The sequence below is a fragment of the Miscanthus floridulus genome, chromosome 8 (assembly GCF_019320115.1).
Source record: "Miscanthus floridulus cultivar M001 chromosome 8, ASM1932011v1, whole genome shotgun sequence".
NCBI lineage: Eukaryota > Viridiplantae > Streptophyta > Magnoliopsida > Poales > Poaceae > Miscanthus > Miscanthus floridulus.
The window spans coordinates 180453825-180470668 of NC_089587.1; the positions used below are offsets into that span (position 1 = coordinate 180453825).

General features: G+C 47.4%; 2 protein-coding genes and 1 pseudogene across 20 annotated transcripts; 2 read left to right on the forward strand and 1 right to left on the reverse strand.

The window, feature by feature from the left end:
- The first annotated feature begins 1276 nt into the window (after positions 1-1276).
- LOC136470254 (uncharacterized) lies at positions 1277-3272 on the forward strand. Its single transcript, XM_066468160.1, has 5 exons — positions 1277-1493; positions 2076-2456; positions 2535-2739; positions 2839-2981; positions 3091-3272. Exons 1-5 carry the CDS (start codon positions 1277-1279, stop codon positions 3270-3272), a joined length of 1128 nt encoding a protein of 375 aa, XP_066324257.1.
- A 2274-nt stretch (positions 3273-5546) lies between these two features.
- Positions 5547-6793, reverse strand: LOC136470255 (probable inactive receptor kinase At1g48480; annotated as a pseudogene).
- A 170-nt stretch (positions 6794-6963) lies between these two features.
- On the forward strand, positions 6964-13847 carry LOC136477638 (uncharacterized). Of its 19 annotated transcripts, none has more exons than XR_010764062.1 (8): positions 6964-7061; positions 7134-7371; positions 8060-9112; positions 9202-9318; positions 9415-9526; positions 9604-9800; positions 9940-13328; positions 13534-13847. XR_010764062.1 is itself a non-coding variant. In XM_066475856.1 (8 exons), exons 4-6 carry the CDS (start codon positions 9231-9233, stop codon positions 10255-10257), a joined length of 792 nt encoding a protein of 263 aa, XP_066331953.1. In that variant the 5' UTR covers positions 6964-7061; positions 7134-7371; positions 8060-9112; positions 9202-9230; the 3' UTR covers positions 10258-12563; positions 13262-13328; positions 13522-13847. The 19 variants fall into 19 exon arrangements, 17 of the variants coding, with proteins under 17 accessions (XP_066331953.1, XP_066331951.1, XP_066331955.1 ...); XM_066475856.1 differs by having other exon boundaries at positions 9415-9800; positions 9940-12563; positions 13262-13328; positions 13522-13847; XM_066475854.1 differs by having other exon boundaries at positions 9415-9800; positions 9940-12563; positions 13262-13328.
- Positions 13848-16844: the final 2997 nt, after the last annotated feature.

Sequence of the window (16844 nt, forward strand, 5' to 3'; positions counted from 1 at the left end):
GACTGCGAGCGGAGCGCGACCGGCGACCACAGTGACCCCGCGTGCGACAGTGCGCGTGGCGGTGAGGGACTGCAGGTGGCTTCAGCCGTCAGCACTATGACGAGCGACCAGTCTCCATCTCCACGACTATAGAGCTTGCTGTTCTTCGATGATCAGAAGCATGGCTAATGGTGAGCATTAACTGGCATCTCTGTTCTCCACTCTCTAGTCTCCAGTATCCAAGGCATGCAGCAACAGGCGGGGAATGGGCTTCCGATGGATGGAGAGCTAGCTACAGTTGCTCCTCCTCGGCCTACGTTCGCACGCAGTGCAGCACAGCAGTAGAAGCTACTCCTACTAGTACTGTGGGCACTGGAGCGTGCAGCGAGGCCGGTGACCAGCAGGGTCCAGGTCCATGGAAGTGGAGGGCATGGGCGACTGACTGCCCGGCGTAAATTCGAGTTTGACGTTGCGTCCATGCGCCATACTCTCCACTCATGCAGCCACTGTGGCAGTGTTCTCCTGATCTGATTAGTTTAGGATTGTTTCTACAAGATTTGGCTAGTAACAAATATGTTCCATTTCTTAGCTGCTGGACTGCTGGTAACTTGTCTTCCCCTTTCTTGTGCATATAGTTGATTCTTCAGCGACTCCAACTCCGGGTGACACTGACAGTGGCCAGAACCAAATTGCAACACCTGCTACTCAAGAGGCATCTACAGAAGTGAGGACAAGAAAGAAATCTGATCCAGCATGGGGATATTGTACACTGATCACTGAAGGAGGAAGAAAGAAGATCAAATGCATGTTCTGTAATGATGTATTTGCAGGAGGAGGAATCCATCGTTTCAAGGAGCATTTAGCCAAATGGCCTGGTAATGTGGCAGCATGTAAAAAAGTTGATCCTGAGGTTGAGCATATAATGTATCAAAACCTGGTTGATTGGACTGAGAAGAAAAAGAAGGCACAACAGGACTATGAGGAAGGGAATGCATATGGGCCAGAACCTGGAGAACAAGATGATGTTGTTGAAGTCTCTGTTGCTAATGAACCTGGAGCCCCTTCTCGGCGTGTTGCTGCTGCACCTACAGGAAACAAAGGAAAAAAGAGACCTGCAGCTGCAACTCCTAGTGTTGGCAAGTACTTCAAGCCTAGAACTGGCCCAGGGGATCAACCAACAATTAAGAGTGTTCTTCAAGGGGAAGCAGTCAAGGAGAAGACAGATTTGTGCATGGCAAAATGGTTCCTTGATGCCACTATTCCATTCAATGCAAGTAATTCCATTTTTTACCAACCCATGATTGATGCTGTGTGTGCATATGGTTCTGGATACAAGGGGCCAAACTTTAATCAGCTGCGTGGTTCATTGCTTGCAAAATTAGTTGTGGAAACTAGGAATTTTGTTGATGGTTTCCGCAACACTTGGAGGGAAACTGGTTGCACTATTATGGCTGATGGGTGGACTGACAGAAAGAGAAGGACCCTCATCAACTTCTTGGTCTATTGTCCCAAAGGTACTGTTTTTCTCAAGTCAATCGATGCCACTGATAGCTCCAAAACTGCAGATTTCTTGTTTAGATTATTCAAAGATGTGGTTCATTTTGTTGGGCCTGAAAATGTGGTTCATTTTGTCACTGATAATGCCTCAAACATGGTTGCTGCTGGTAGAAGGATAGAAGATGAGTTCCCATCCATTTATTGGTCCCCTTGTGCTGCCCATTGTGTCAATTTGATATTGCATGACTTTGGTAAGGAGGATGTAGTGAAGACCACCGTAGCTCATGCATCAATCATTACAAAATATGTCTACAACCATTGCTTCCCATTGTATTTAATGAGGAAGTTCACTAAAGGTCATGAGATTCTTCGTCCAGCCCAAACTCGTTTTGCTACTAATTTTATTGCTTTGCAAAGCATATATAAGCACAAGGCTGATCTGCATGCAATGGTTATCTCCAATGAGTGGACAAACTATGCATATTATAAGGAACCAAAAGCCAAAAAATTCACTAGAGCTGTGCTAGATCAAAAGTTCTGGAAAAATTGTGCTATTGTTTGCCAATTATCAGAGCCACTAGTTCGGGTGCTGAGAATAGTGGACAGCGATGAGAGACCTGCAATGGGATATCTATTTGCAGGATTCCATGCTGCAAGAGATGAAATTGAAAAGAGATTTCAGCGAAAGAAAGAGTTTGTAAAGCCTTTCTTGGAATACATGGATGCACGGTGGGATAAGCACTTTGATAAGAATCTTCATGCTGCTGGCTTTTGGTTCAATCCTAATAACCAGTACAATCCTCAACTACGAGAGAAGTACAAGTTCGCTACTTCTGGAGTTCTTGATGTCATAGAGAGATATGCTGGCAAAGATGTTGCCCTTAGAAATATTTTGACAAAAGAAATGAAGACTTTTAGGAATGTAGAAGGTGATTTTGGACGTGCAAGTGCTATAAATGATCGCTCGGGCATGCTTGCTGGTAACTTCATTCACTACATTGCTGTTCTTACTTTTCCAGTTCATTTAAGCATATTACTAACTTCTGTTTGTCACATAGATGAGTGGTGGGAAACTTATGGCTGCAGCGCACCAAACTTGCAGAAGCTTGCCTTGCGTGTGTTGAGCCAAACTTGTAGTGCTTCTGGATGTGAGAGGAGCTGGAGCTACTTTGAACATGTGCACTCCAAGAAAAGAAATAGATTAGAGCATCAAAGGTTAAATGATATTGTGTATGTTCATTGTAACCTGAGGCTGCGTCAAAGGTACCCCTTCTCTTGAAAGACTAAAACTTGCATAGCTAGCTGCTAGCCTATTCTATAACCTGAAAATAATATTGTCAGTATGTACTATTTGAACATTAGGTCCAAGATCAGGACTAGAAATTATGACCCAATAAGTTTGGAACAAATTGGAATGGGAAATGAAGCTTGGATCTTAGAAGACAGTCCACCTCGCCTTAACTCGGAAGAGTTGAACGCCTTTCGTAGTGAACTATCCGCACTAAGTATACAATGCAGTGATGATAATGTCTCTTGTCAATTGTGAAATAAATTCAACTCACATACCAGTTTTTTTTTGCTTATTTAACATCATGTCTATGTTGAAAAAAATAGAATTGGTGCTGGACTTGAATGCTATTGAGGCTGATGCCATGGAAGACAGTGACGAGATTGACATTCAGGACCAGGAAAGGCCCCAAAGGGATGAAGATCTATTTGATTTTGATGGTATGGCATTTGATGTTGGTGGATCAAGTGCTTGTTATGCTGCACCACGAGATGAATGGGATCTGTGAATTTTGATTGAGTACCATCTAGCTATCATGTTTTCTGATTGTGTTCGTAATCTTTTTAGCACGAACTTGTTTGGAACTTTTAGCATGTCGGTGTGTTATCAGTTAGCATGCACTTGATATTTTATATTAAAGAACCTGAGGTTGTGTTGCTGTGAGCCATGAGCCCGTGACTATTTCTATGATGTATGAATATGAACTATGTATGAAGCGAAACTTATGTTATTGTTATCAGTCACTTGATGTTTTGAATTAACATGTCATTTTATATATATATATATATATATATATATGTATGAATCCAATTATTAATTATAGCATATATATATACACCGGTTCATAGTATTTGTGACCGGTTCAACTAGTCCGGTCCAATACAATCGGACCAGCGGTTCAACCGGTTCTATACGGTTGGACCAATGAACCAATGAACCGACAGTCTCGCCGGTTCGATCTCCGGTCCGGTCCTAAAAACTAGGGCAGGGTATGGTCCCTAGTATAGTAGTTTTGATTTGTGAGCCTTGCCTTGCCTTTTCCCTCACGCCTTCTGGTTCCTTCCGAGCAGGTGTCCCCGGTCGGATGGCTCCAGTCGGCTCTGAGTGCGTCGGTCGGAGAAGAGCGGTGAGCAGGGTTTCTACAAGCCCCGGTTAGAGGGACACGGGGTCGGAGTCAGAAGTAGAGCTCAGGGTAGGCCCTCTGATCGGAGAGGCCGTCCGGAGGCGGCTGAAGCCTAAATTGGGTGCTCCGACCGGAGAGGTGGGTCGAAGTAGCTGATGAGCGGGCGTTGCTCTTTTTGGGCCTGGCCTTCCGATCGGTTGCTGGACCGTTCCTTTGCCTTATTATTTTTAGACTCTTGGGCCGAGCTTTGGCGTAGAAGCCGATCCCTGAGGGACCCTAGGTTTACGAACCTGACACAAGGAGACTGAATACAAGGTCGTATGATGATGGCGGATCGATCGGATCCTATGGAGGGATTAGAATCAAGAGAAATCTTTTCTGCCCCCAAATCCATACCTACATGTTCCCAAGGAGTCCGATCACGATAGAAGGGAATCGCAGCCCACCAAGGTGTCCCACGGGCAGTAGAAGATTGAAGCCCTCGAAGTCCCTCCATTCAAAAAAACCTACGAAGGAGTATCCTACTCCTCCGCAGGCTCAAGGCTACTGTCGAGTATCAGTATTAGGGATACCCGAAGAAGGGATCTAAGGACCGTGGATGACAACTAACCTAGATAATCAAGGACGTATTTTAGTCTCGACCGACCCCGAGGGTATGGGAGCCATCTCGCTCGACCCTGAGGGCACGGGCCCCGTGTCGCTCGACCCTGAGGGCACGGGCCGCGTGTTGCTCGACCCCAAGGGTACGGGAGCCATCTCGCCCGACCCTGAGGGTACGGGCTTCGTCTTGGCTGACCCCATGGGCATAGGCCCTGTGTCGCCCGACCCTAAGGGTACGGGAGCTGTCTCACCCGACCCTAAGGGCACAAGCCCCGTCTTGCCCGACGGGGACCCATGCTGCCTCCAACCACTACGGGTCCACAGTAGCACACTAGACACAGGGATATTCTGCTCGAACCAGTATAAATCCTTGTGTCCTCCAAGCACACCACCTGGCCCAGACATGCAGATACAAATTTACTAGCCGGTGATCCAAAACACCGACAAACCACGCTAGCTCTGGCGAGCCATTATCGATTGTTGGTTGGCGGGATCGGTCGCGGTGGGCCTGGGCAAAGGCCTCGAGCTCTAGGACGAATGGCTTTACTATGGGCCAGAATAGGGGCGCCAACGAGAGGTGCCCCTATGGATCGGAGCTATACGCGCGCGCCGCGCTGCTGGCCTGTTTTCCTTTGAGCATGGGTCCCGCCGGGTCAGTGCTCCTGGGTCCACGCGTCGACAGCTCGTGGTGAGATGGGTTGAGTGCGTCAAGCGTCTCCATCCTAGCTGCGAACACGCACCTGTGCTGGATTGGGGTGACCACGTTGCTTCGTCTCCACTCCCCACCCTATTCCCGGCCGCTTGGCTAATAGAGGAAAAAAGGGAGATAAAAAGAGGCTTTTACCTGTGTGCCATTAAAAAAGTTTACAATTACACACAAGCCATTAAAAAGTTGAGCTCCCATGAGTGCCATCGTTCTAAACTTCTTTGCTCTCGAAGCCATTTCGTCTGTGTTCTGTTTGTTTTTTACCATTTGGCAACCTTTACATATGGGCCCGGTCAGTATAAACGTCCAAAATACCCTTATCTTGTCCTATCCTCTTGCTTCTCTCTCTCTGTCTAGTGGGGCCAAACTGTCAGCGACCCGGCTCCACCTACCTCCTCGCCGCGTGCTAGCCTCGCGTCGTGCCGATGCCTGGGTGGAGCTCGCTCGCCCGCGCCCGCGCCCGCACCGACGAAAGGTGCCACATATGTCGTCCCGAACGCTCCTTTTCCGAGCACCTCAGCCGACGCGCGTAGTGGATCCTCTAGGTCGAAAGGTGCCACATCGGCCTCTGACCCAACGAAGACCAGCTTCTTATCGGAAGTTGACTGGTCGATAGGTCGCTGGAGTGGCCTATTGTGGTCAACGGCGCTACAGCAGCGCCGCTGGTCATCTCGGGAGCTTTCCTGTCGCCAGCAGCAGCAACAGGCGCTGGAGCAGGCGACGGCATCTCCAGAGACCGCGTCCTGGTGCCCCCGACCTGCGACAGAGGCAGACAAAGAGGAAGAGGAGAAGTGCGGTGCCCAAGGTGGAGCCTACAGCGATTCCAGCAATGGCGCCACCGGAGAGCTTCTTCCTCTTATGGCCACTTTCTCCCCCACTTTCACCGTTGGTGCCACCGCTACTGCTGTCGCCATCGCCACTACCACCGCCACTGGGAACAGGCGTCGGCGACAGCGTCTGCCTCGCTGGAGCAGGGGAAGGGGAAACCTCATCGGGGCAAGGCCCCAAGGGCCCACCGCACAAGCCCGTCCCCAGGAACGCGGAGCACGGTTGCGACCGAAGTGAGACCGAGATGGACCCGTTCAGCTGGTTGAATGAAACATTAAACTGCTACAGCGGTGGTAGCTGCACATCCGAAATCTCGCCGGATGGGCCCCGACAGGTCATTCCCCGCTGAGCGAGAGCCTGAGGAGCCTTGGGAGCACGAGAATCGCCTGCACGAACCTGCCCGACAGCCTGTTCTCGTTGAGGAAGACGTTCCAAAGCGCGACGATGGAGGTGAGGTCGACCTTGAGCGCGCCGGAGAGCCCGATGAGGCGGATGCTGAGCGTGTGGAGCGCACACAAGTTCCCTAGCGTCCCCGCGGGGACCGCACCCGAGAGCATCGCCCCGAGGAGCCGCAGCACCGCCATGCGGCCGTTCTCGCAAGAGACCCCATCCACGAGCACTCGCCCGCGGCGTCCAAGGCGTTCCACGCCAAGCGTTGCCCCACGGCGTCACGGAACGCTAGGAGCGCCCACACGTCGCTCGCGAGGTCGTCGGCCCCCACCCGCGCCGCTAGCGTCGCGACGACGAGTAGGAGCACGAGGAGCACGAAATATAGGCGCAAGAGAGAGCAAGAGAAAGTTTGAGTGGCTGGCAAACGGATCCCACTATAGATAAAATAGTCATTTCACATATTTATTAGATACCGTTAAATAGAAAAACGAACCGAATAACTTAGAGCAAAGAAGTTGAGAAGCTCACACTTTTTAATAACTCGTGCGCAATCGTAAACTTTTTTTTATGGCTCACGAGTAAAAGCGTCGATAAAAAAGGGTGGGGGAGAGCTTCTTGGTTCGCTTCGCTCTCTTCGTCGGCTGCGCGAGGTGGGTTCCTCGCTTCGTCTTCCTTTCTTTGCCTGTGCGTGGCGGATTTTTTATGAAGGTTGTGTTCTCTAGGTGCTCGAGGGGATCACAGGATTTAGGGTTTTGGGGTACCTGTGCGGAATCGCGGGCGAGACCGGCTGGCTGGCGGTGGACCTACAGCGGCCTACGGCGGTGCTGCGCCGGACTCCGACCTGCGTTGGATCTATGCCAGAGTCACGGGTGGCGCGGGAAGACGGGCGCTCCAGCTTCGACGGGCCTGCGCCGAGCTCCTCCTCCACGCTCCGCCGTGCTGCTGTTTTGATATGCGCCGGTATGCTCCTCGCACACCCACGTCGTTGCGTTGTTTATCGGATTACGGCTATGCAAGGCTTCTTCTCTGTCGTGCCTACCTCTCCTCTCGTGCTCTCTTTCTCTCTCTTCCTCTCCTCCGTTGCGCTTTTCTCCCTTATCCATCAGGCGCGGCCTGGGCGGGCACGGGTCGCCGGCGTCCGAGACGCGCCCGGCGTGGGCAGGTCCTGGCGGTCGGCACGACTGCGGAGCGAGCGTGCTCCCCAGTGCGGCGGTGCAGCGGCGCGGGCGGGTCCCGTCGCTGGCCACGGCGGTGTTCTCCGGCGTGCGCTTCCGCGACTCTCATGTGATTGGCATTGTGTACACGGATCTGCCTTTCTGATTGTAGTTTTCTTTTCAGCGTTCTAGGTGCTCTATGTAGGATGTTCTTTACTATAGATTTTAGTGGTAAATACTATGGATCCTCAGGTTATATGATTATCATGGGCTCCTGGTTGCTTCAGGAGCTATAGTTTTTATTTTTTTTTCGGCGTTCTAGGTGCTTTGTGTAGGATGTTCTTTATTGTAGTTTTTAGTGGTACAACGTGCTATTGATCCTCAGGTTATATGATTATCACACTTCGTTGCGATTTAGTTAACACTAAAAAATAAAATTTTCAGGATTCCCGGTTCCATATGGTATCTAACTTACATCCTGAATTGTAAAATAGGTATGAAGGAGTACTTGGCGGGCCAACACTGTGTTATACAGATGAAATACTCCTCCATTTTCCCTACCTTCATTCGAATGCTGTCTGAAAATCACATGCAGTTAACTACAGATTATATAGGGCCATATCTGTGTTATATCTGCTTTCTTGTGGATCATCTATGTTAGTCTTTTTAATTTTCCTATCTATTTTCACCTGATGCTTCCTGAGATCAGTGTTGTCGGATTCTTGCTCCACTCAGATGTATTGGTTCAGACGAATGGGAAGAGCGGCTCACGCGCATGCCCTAGCAATAATTTGCAGCGAGCTTAAGCATAGTGTACAATTTGCTCATGCTTTGTGAGGTGCCGATGTAGCACAGGGCAATTCTCAGATTCAGTTTTATCTTTAACTAGATGTTGCTGGGTCGCTGCACAGTTGTATTTTTTAAAATTTAGGGAGGATATAAGTGTGATTAATAGCTGACTTTGCTGAGCTTCTAGCACACATCCTAGCTTATCTTATTGACCCCTTGTGGGCTCATTGTAGGTTAGCACACATCCTATTTTGCTAGGCTGTTAGCTGGACATTTTTTTAGGGTTAGTGTGCTGTTCTTATGTTTGTCTGTTCATGGAAGAGAGCCAGATTCGATTTTAGGCGATTCAGTTCCACTTTGTAGACCACGGCGTTGGCGGCGTCCCAATGTCTCTTGAACAGGGTAAGAATCTTGTTCGCTTATTCGATTCTAGCCAAGTGTGTAGTCGTTGTTCCATCATCAGGAACACACCGACGGTTCTCAGTTGTTGCTAGGCTGAGGGCGGGTGTTCCCTGTGAAGCCAGTTCAGTTGAGATTGCTCTGGACCTTAGGGGGGCAGCTAAGGCAATTTCAGACCAGCTTCAATATAACGTACTCAGCTCCAAACTTTATCATCGAGACGGCCTCGGCTGCGTTTCAGCTCTAGCTTCTTGCACGTCGAGTCTTGGATGGAGAAGGTTTTGTCTTAGGCCTGGTACCGTGCTGCCCTGAGTATGAGCCAGAGGATCTACCGTGGATCGTCGTTCACGGTGCTGAAGGTAATATTCAAACATCTCTGCTAAAATATATCTGCATTGTAGAGATTAGTTTTTATTTTCCCCAGCTGACGCTGCAAGTTCAAACACAGCAGTTACATCAGGACTGGCAAAACCCTACATGGCTAACCTTGTCGGGCAACCGGAGGCGTTACGAAAGTATGCATTAGGGGTGCTTACCGGACAGATAGACGAGGATTTTAGACCAGGTATACGACTACATGAATTCTGTTCTGTTTCTATTACCTTTCCATACGACCCCACTAGGTTATGCCTACACTGGTTAAAACGCTGTTTCTCTGCAGCACTAGGCAATGGCAAGATTTACATAGACATGGTGGTCGCCCATGGACCAACAGTAGCACTAGACTTGAGCTATATGTTAATACTAGAGCTTCGAGACTTCTACTATCAGAGGTACCATGCCTTTGTAAAGTGCAGGACATCATGCCAGCAAATCTGTGATATTGCTCACAGGCTTTGTGTGAAGCTAGATCCAGCCCTTCAAGACATCTATAATTATACCCAGTCCTTCGGAGGTGCATCAAGTGGAGGTGGTCGAATGAAGCTTGAGGCATCATATGCAGCTAAGGAATTAGCTTATATGCATGGCATCATATGCCTCGTATTCCATAAAGTCAGGCTACCCATCAGCCTCATCAGGTTCAAGGACGGACCATCCATTTATCAGGTAACGGCGCTACTTCCTATGTACATACATTGTGATACTCATGTTGTTATGCATAATTTACAGAAACCAAAAAAAACACAAAGGAGACTAAAACTCTTTCTGAATGGTTAACCGCTGTTACATGTTGTTTTGAAACCAGGTGGATGCACCAGGCTATCCTACGGTCCATCTTAGGGCTATCCTTGATGTGATTGTTAAGAAGTTCCACAAAACAACAGTGTCTGTTACGACTGCGACAACAGCAGATGGAAACCTTTGCACAACTATTGATGGAACCACTTTCCGTCGCAGGTATAAGCCTGCCAAACCAATGCCGCTGTTCGAGGTAGAGGCAGTTGCCATCTGCCGTTTCGTGAGGCCCGTGACACATGTGTTGGGTTATAGCATAGTTGATGCAAACTACCCTACTCTTGCTAGGTTAGTATCTGAAATGAACAACTACAGAACAGCTAGGTGAGCTGCAGGCGTGTGCAGACAGGGCAGTGAGGATGGTACATCGGATACATAGTTCCATAAAGGACGTGCACGAGTTGCTTACGCTACAGGTCCCTCCAGAAGATATCGAGGAGCTAAGTAGCTTAGTTACTAGCCTGCTTACATCCTTAGAGAGCCACTGCACGGTTGTGGATCAGGCATTGGGGGCTTTTAGACAGGCCGAGGTACGTTTTCAAGTTTCCTCGTTCAGCGTAGCATTTCCAGCCAAAGCCCTTGCTATATCAAACAAGATTAGTTGCTAATTATGTGCCCTTTACATGTGCATGCCAGCCATACCTCTAGAGTTTTTAATTCATCCCAAACTTTCTTATATGGATCAGCCTTCCTATTTCTCTTGTGGTAGACTAGATGCTGGCTGGTACTTAGGCTAGGTATATCATAGCCAGACAATTTGGAAATAAACCTCCTTGCTATAGATCTTTGGTTTCTGCTTTGTTTAATGTAGAGAAACCTGGCACTCTTCCTGTTTTCCATGACAGAAATTGAAACTGTGTGCTCTGTTATTGTCCAATGTTCACTGAGTTATTGCACCAAGAGATTTATTGGCTATGGAACCCTATATATCGATACAAAAAATGCAAGAAGTATGAAGTTCTTTGTAGTTTTCAGCTTTCAATATACTGAGACGCACCTGAAAGCTCTAGTTTGGTTTTGATGAATTGATGAAACCCTAAGTGCTAACCTAGTTTATCAAAGTGATCATGAGATAGGAAGCACTATTTCAAGTGGTGGAGCAATGGTGAAGATCATGATGATGGTTGGTGACCATGATGATCAAGTTCTTGGACTTGCAAAAGAAGAAAGAAAAAAATAAAAAGCTCAAGGCAAAGGTGAAACTTGATAGGAGCTTTTTGATTTGGTGATCGAGACATTTAGCGAGTGTGTTCACATTTAGGATAGATGGTCGTACTATTAAGATGGGAGCTCTTATCGGATAACTCGATCATCTAGTGCTACTAGGTGTTGAAATACTTGCATTGCATTTTAGGCCTAGTGCACAATCGGTGAGAAGTGATTAACCTTTGAAAAATGATTGTGAAAATGCTAACACACTTGCACGTGATGGTGAAACACTTGAAGTGTTAGCACATTTGCAAAGGTAGTGAGAAAGGTGAAGAAAAGGAGGCGAAACTCAGCTCGGGGTGTTGCCCTAGGGGCACCGCCACCCCCTGTCCGGTGCACCGTCACCCCTGTGACGGTGACCGGCGGTGGAGGCCGAGAGGGAGGTACTCTGGGGGGCAACGCCACCCCTTGTTCGGTGGCATCGCCACCCCTAGGGCGGTGCCCGCCTGGACTCGGCTGAGAGCGAGGTTGTGGAGGTTGGCACCGCATGTGACGGTGCACCGCCGGGGGCACCGCCATCTTGTCCGGTGGCATCACCCCTTTTCAACAGAGCCCAGGGGAAACCGGGACGGGCACCGCTGCGGTCACCGCCACCCCATGGCGGTGCACCGCCACATTTATCCAGAGAAGAGGGAAAATGGGGGCCTGGCTCGGGGTGGCACCGCCACCCCATGTCCGGTGCCACTGCCGCTTGTCCGATGCCCCCGGATGACTGTTGTAGGGGCACCACCACCCCATGTCCGGTGCCACACTAACATGTTCGGTGCCCCCGCAGAAGCTGACTCAAAGGGGTAACGGCTCTATTTGCTTGTGGGCTTATAAATAGAGCTAGTGGCCGGCCATGGCCACCCTCTTAGCACTTCTAACAGCTGCATACACCCTTTGAGAGCTGAGCACACCACTCCACTCACTTGCACACTTGATTTCATCATCTTGAGTGAGATTGGAGAGCCTCCAGTGCATTGCTTAGTGTTCTAGCATCTTGTGGCACTAGTTGGGCGATTTGGGCTGGTGGAGTTCTTGTTACTCTTGGTGTTTGCCGACACCTAGACGGCCCGGTGATTGGTGGATCGTCGAGCGGAGGAAGGTGATTGTCTCCGGCTCCGATCATTGTGATTGTGAGGGGTTCTTGTGCCTTCCCCGGCGGAGCGCCAAAGGCAACTCTAGTGGATTGCTCGTGGCTTGTGTGATCCTCATCTTGTGTTGGTTGTGCGGCACCTGGTTGCGGGTTTGGCGTGTGATGCCAATTAGCGCATGAACCTCCAAGTGATTGAATCGCTACAACGAGGACTAGCTTGCCAGCAAGCAAGTGAACATCGGTAAAAAATCTTGTGTCACCTTGTCCGAGGTTTTCTTGGCATTCATTGATTGATTGTGATTGATTGGCTCCATCATATTGTGATTAGCTCCATCCTCGACACGGCGGTATAATCATCACATCCCCAATCATGCATTTATTTTTCTAGTGTTGCTTCGCTCTTTAGTCTAATTAGCTTTGAGAGCAAGCTTGTGCCGGGTCTAATGGTTAGTGTGGCTCTTTAGTCAGCCTTTGAGAGCACACTAACTTAGTGTAGTGACTTAGCCATTGTGTGCTTAGAGATTATAGTCACTAAAATTGTGGTAGGTGGCTTGCATTTTTAATAGGCTAGCGCAACACTCACTTCACCATTTAATTGTCTGACATCTTTGCTAAGTGTTGTTGTAGAAATTTTTAATAGGCTATTCACCCCTCTCTAGGCATTAGGACCTTTCAGCACCCTATTTACATTCAAATAGTTATGCTGGTTATGTTGGTTTTGTCGATTTCATAGAGGGAAAAAAATATTGGTATACCTTTCTTTGCTGTGCTACACTATTGTGCTAATTTCATACCATGCGTGCGTAGTTACCTAGACAATGTTAGAATATCATATGGTGGATAAAAAAATAAGTCACCTGGATGCCTTATTCCTTTTGGTACACTTATTTCTCTTTGGTTATTTTTAAATGCACGGACTACCACTTGCTGATGAATTCTCACTATTATATACTCCTATGTTTACGATCTCTTCCCTATGACCTTAAGTATTATAAGCACGTGACTGTATACGCCGAGCTAATAACATGCACACTCGCTTTGCCAGGAGTTAACGGGGCTGTGAAGCTAGAGACGAGGTAGGCAAAAACACCTACGCCGGCTTCGGTAAACAGGTGCATCCTAATTCTATTCCATGTCGCGGCCATGATTTCTAGAGTGTTTCCATTGCTCTTAGGGCTTACTAGAGCTAGCCTGTGTAGCAAGGTGGTTTCGGCTGTTTGTCTTTGTTTGTACTTAGGTTAGTCTGGCCGTTGCTATTTTCTGTAGCCTGCTTACTCTGTCGTGCAAGATACTAACTTCATGCAGCTTCATTGTCAGGAACCTTGGAGTCTGATAGCGGTGGCTGGGATTCCAATTGAAGTTGGCAAGGTCTGTTACCAGGAATAGAGCATGAACACTTGAACTGTTTGCGTAGTGTCTTTTGAGTACTGTGGCTTACCCCAGCTTGGAAACAACCTTATTGTATGGTCTATGCTTGGAAACAATGTCTTTTGTACTGGTGCTATACCGTAGGTGATGTGTACATTGTTTTTTTTTTTTGGCTCACTGGCGTTGTGTACATTGTTTTTTGGCTCAGTGGCGTGGTTCTTGCTGCTGGCAGCTTGACAAGTTAGTGATCGTTTCTCTTGCTATGCTATGTGAACAAGTTTCTGATAACAGTTCTGTCCTGCTACCTGGGTTGTGGTAAGCGCTCATGTGAGCTTTTATTTGCGTTAGCCTGTAGCAGTAAATTGGCTTTCAGCATAGTTTGTTTGGTGATCTCACTGCCCGTGGGTATAAGATGGATGTGTGACTGACATTGTGGATAGCTTAAGTGTCTCTTCCAGCCTTCTCAGAACTGTAAACATGTTGTGTGGAACTGTAGACTGTATAGTGTGTAGGCTTTGCTCTTAAGTCCAAGAAAAAACGTTTATCGGCTCTTCCTCGGTGCCGTTCCACTGCTCCAATACAAATCTTGGCCGCTGGCCCGCGCGCATGTAATCTTGGCCATTATCCCCTCGATGACAGTACTACCCCACATCGTTTGTGTACTGTCTATGTATTGTGTGCTACGCTCAAGCGTTCGAGCTTCGGAACTAAGATGGTCGTATGAACCTAATTATGCTATGGTGCGTTTTGACGTCTTCTCTTATTAATGTCATCATGACGTGATTAGCTATCGTTCGTTCCTATTTCTGTTGCCAAATTGCGCGCAACGGCACGCGCTAATCACTAGTCACTAAGGCACACGGAGCACAACGACCGTCGGCATTGCATAGGCAAGGCAAGAGGACATGCATGAGATCACGACGAAAGCTGATCACACGTGGCCGTCTCACCGATGAGCCATGCTTATAGTTGGCCAACGGGCCGGGCCGGCCTAGCTCAGCCTGGGCCCAGGCCAAGCACGGCCTGCAGGGGGTTGGGCCGGCACGGCACGCCGTGCCTCTCGTGTCGTGCCCCTCCGGGTCTCGTGCCTGACCTTCGGCCCAAGCACAGTCCTACGGGCCGAAATCCGTGTCGTGCGGCCTGGTAAGCACGGCCAAATCCGCGGGCCGTGCTAGCCCACGGCCCGGTGCCATTAAAACACCTCAAACTGCTCCTCTCATCCAACACTTCTTCATTTTCACAATCACATTTCACAATTCATTCACATTTCAGTATTTCACGTTCACAAGTAATAAACTGATCACAGTCACAGATTTTCAATTCTAACAAAAGCTACCAAAGGAGACGAGAATTAAAATAACTGAGTTGTTTGTGCAATGTTGCCTCATTAAAAACCTTTCTAGGTAAAACTCACCCTTGTGAAAAATCCTAGAAAGAGAAAAAGAGTGCAACACAGCTCTTAATAAGTCTTCCATCATTGTTCCAAGGTCCCAAGTCACACTGTCACAGTCACAGATGACAGATACAAAATGGAGATAACAGATTAATAGAGCACTCTTTCATCTCTCAACACTAATTACCAGCAGCTCTAGATGTACCAGCCCCAGATGAACCAGCCCCAGCCCCAGATGAACAGCAGTACCAGCAGCTCCATTTGCATCTTCATCGAGGTATAGATTCTTGAAGGAGTCCTCCAGCTCTTGGTTGTCAACAATATGTTGTAATCTGCTTTCTCCCAACTCTCAATCCTTTATGCAGGCCAGCATCTCCATAGTTTCAGGCAAGAGGCGGCGTCGCCGCTCTTCAATTATCCTTCCTGTCAAGCTAAAACATGATTCCGAAGAGATAGTAGAAACAGGAACAGACATAATATCTTTAGCCATTATAGATAGGATTGGATAGGTTAGTTTGTGGTCACGCCACCAGAGAAGTAAATCAAAATCATCCTCATATGCAGTGACATTGTCACTGTTCAGATAAATTGAGAGCTCATTAGCAGTAGAAGCAGATAAAGATAAAGTGGGGGCATATGCAGGGGAAGGACCAACAACAGATCCAGGGCCTTCAAAGATTCTTCCCCATGCCTATTTTCTCTTACCTGTATGGATTGTAGGCTATGCAACCCTTTGACTCCTAGTTACACCAAACCTTCTCTCATATTTGTTAAATAACTTATAAATTTCAGTTTTCACATCAGCATAATATGAAGTATAATCACAACCAGTGCTCTCTTTAAGTAATTCGAGAACTCTAAATAAACCTATCATCTTAGCTCTAGGATCAAGAATGAATGCAAATGAATATAACAAAGGTATATGCTGCCAGTATTTAAGGAATTTAAGCTTCATAGGATATACAACAACAATTAGATTTTGATCTTTTTTCACTTGCATGTAAATGAGAAGCAATTTCTGACATATGGTGCAGAATAAGTGGACTAGTTGGATAGTAAACACCAGAAAGAACAACAGTTGAGTCATAAAATAGTTCTAGAAACTCCAATATCTTTTCAGCTATATATCAATGTCTTGCAGACAACAATTCAGAGCCATAATTGAAATTAATGAACACAGAAAAAATATGCTTATATGGAACCAAGTGTTTAAACATAAGATATGTAGCATTCCATCTAACATCCATATCTAAGCCAAACTTTCTAGGTCTAACATCCTAAGCAGTATAGTAGTTCTTAAACATAGCAATTTTTTGATTAGAGGAATTTAAGAAGTTAATAGCAGTTCTAAAATCTTCCGTATAAGGTTTGAACCTCTTTAAACTAGATTTTACAATCAGATTAATAATATGACAAGCACAACTTTGATTTGGATTCTATATTATTATATATGCATATAAGTAAGTAATAAGGAAAGGAAAAGCTTGAGTATGATTGAGATGTACCTTACTAAATTATTTTCTTTTCTCAGCTTGATGTTGCCAGCGGTTGAAAACTTGATGGCAAGGACTCCACGTCTCGTGGAGGTGGAGGCGTGGAGTGTTCAAATTTGTCAGCTCGGTGTTACCTCCAACATATCTCCATCGATCTGGACGGTTGGATCCCCACCAGACGTGACTAACCGACTAGGAGGCAGGTCGGTTCCAGAGCCAGGAGGCAGGTCGATCGAAAACCAGGGTTTTTATATTTATATATCTCTATATCTTTATCTCTATAACTAAAAAACTCCTAGGGTCAACATCTATCCGACAGGACGATAGGTCATACGACCCCGCGTCTACCCGGCAAGACAAGTACATGTACGAAA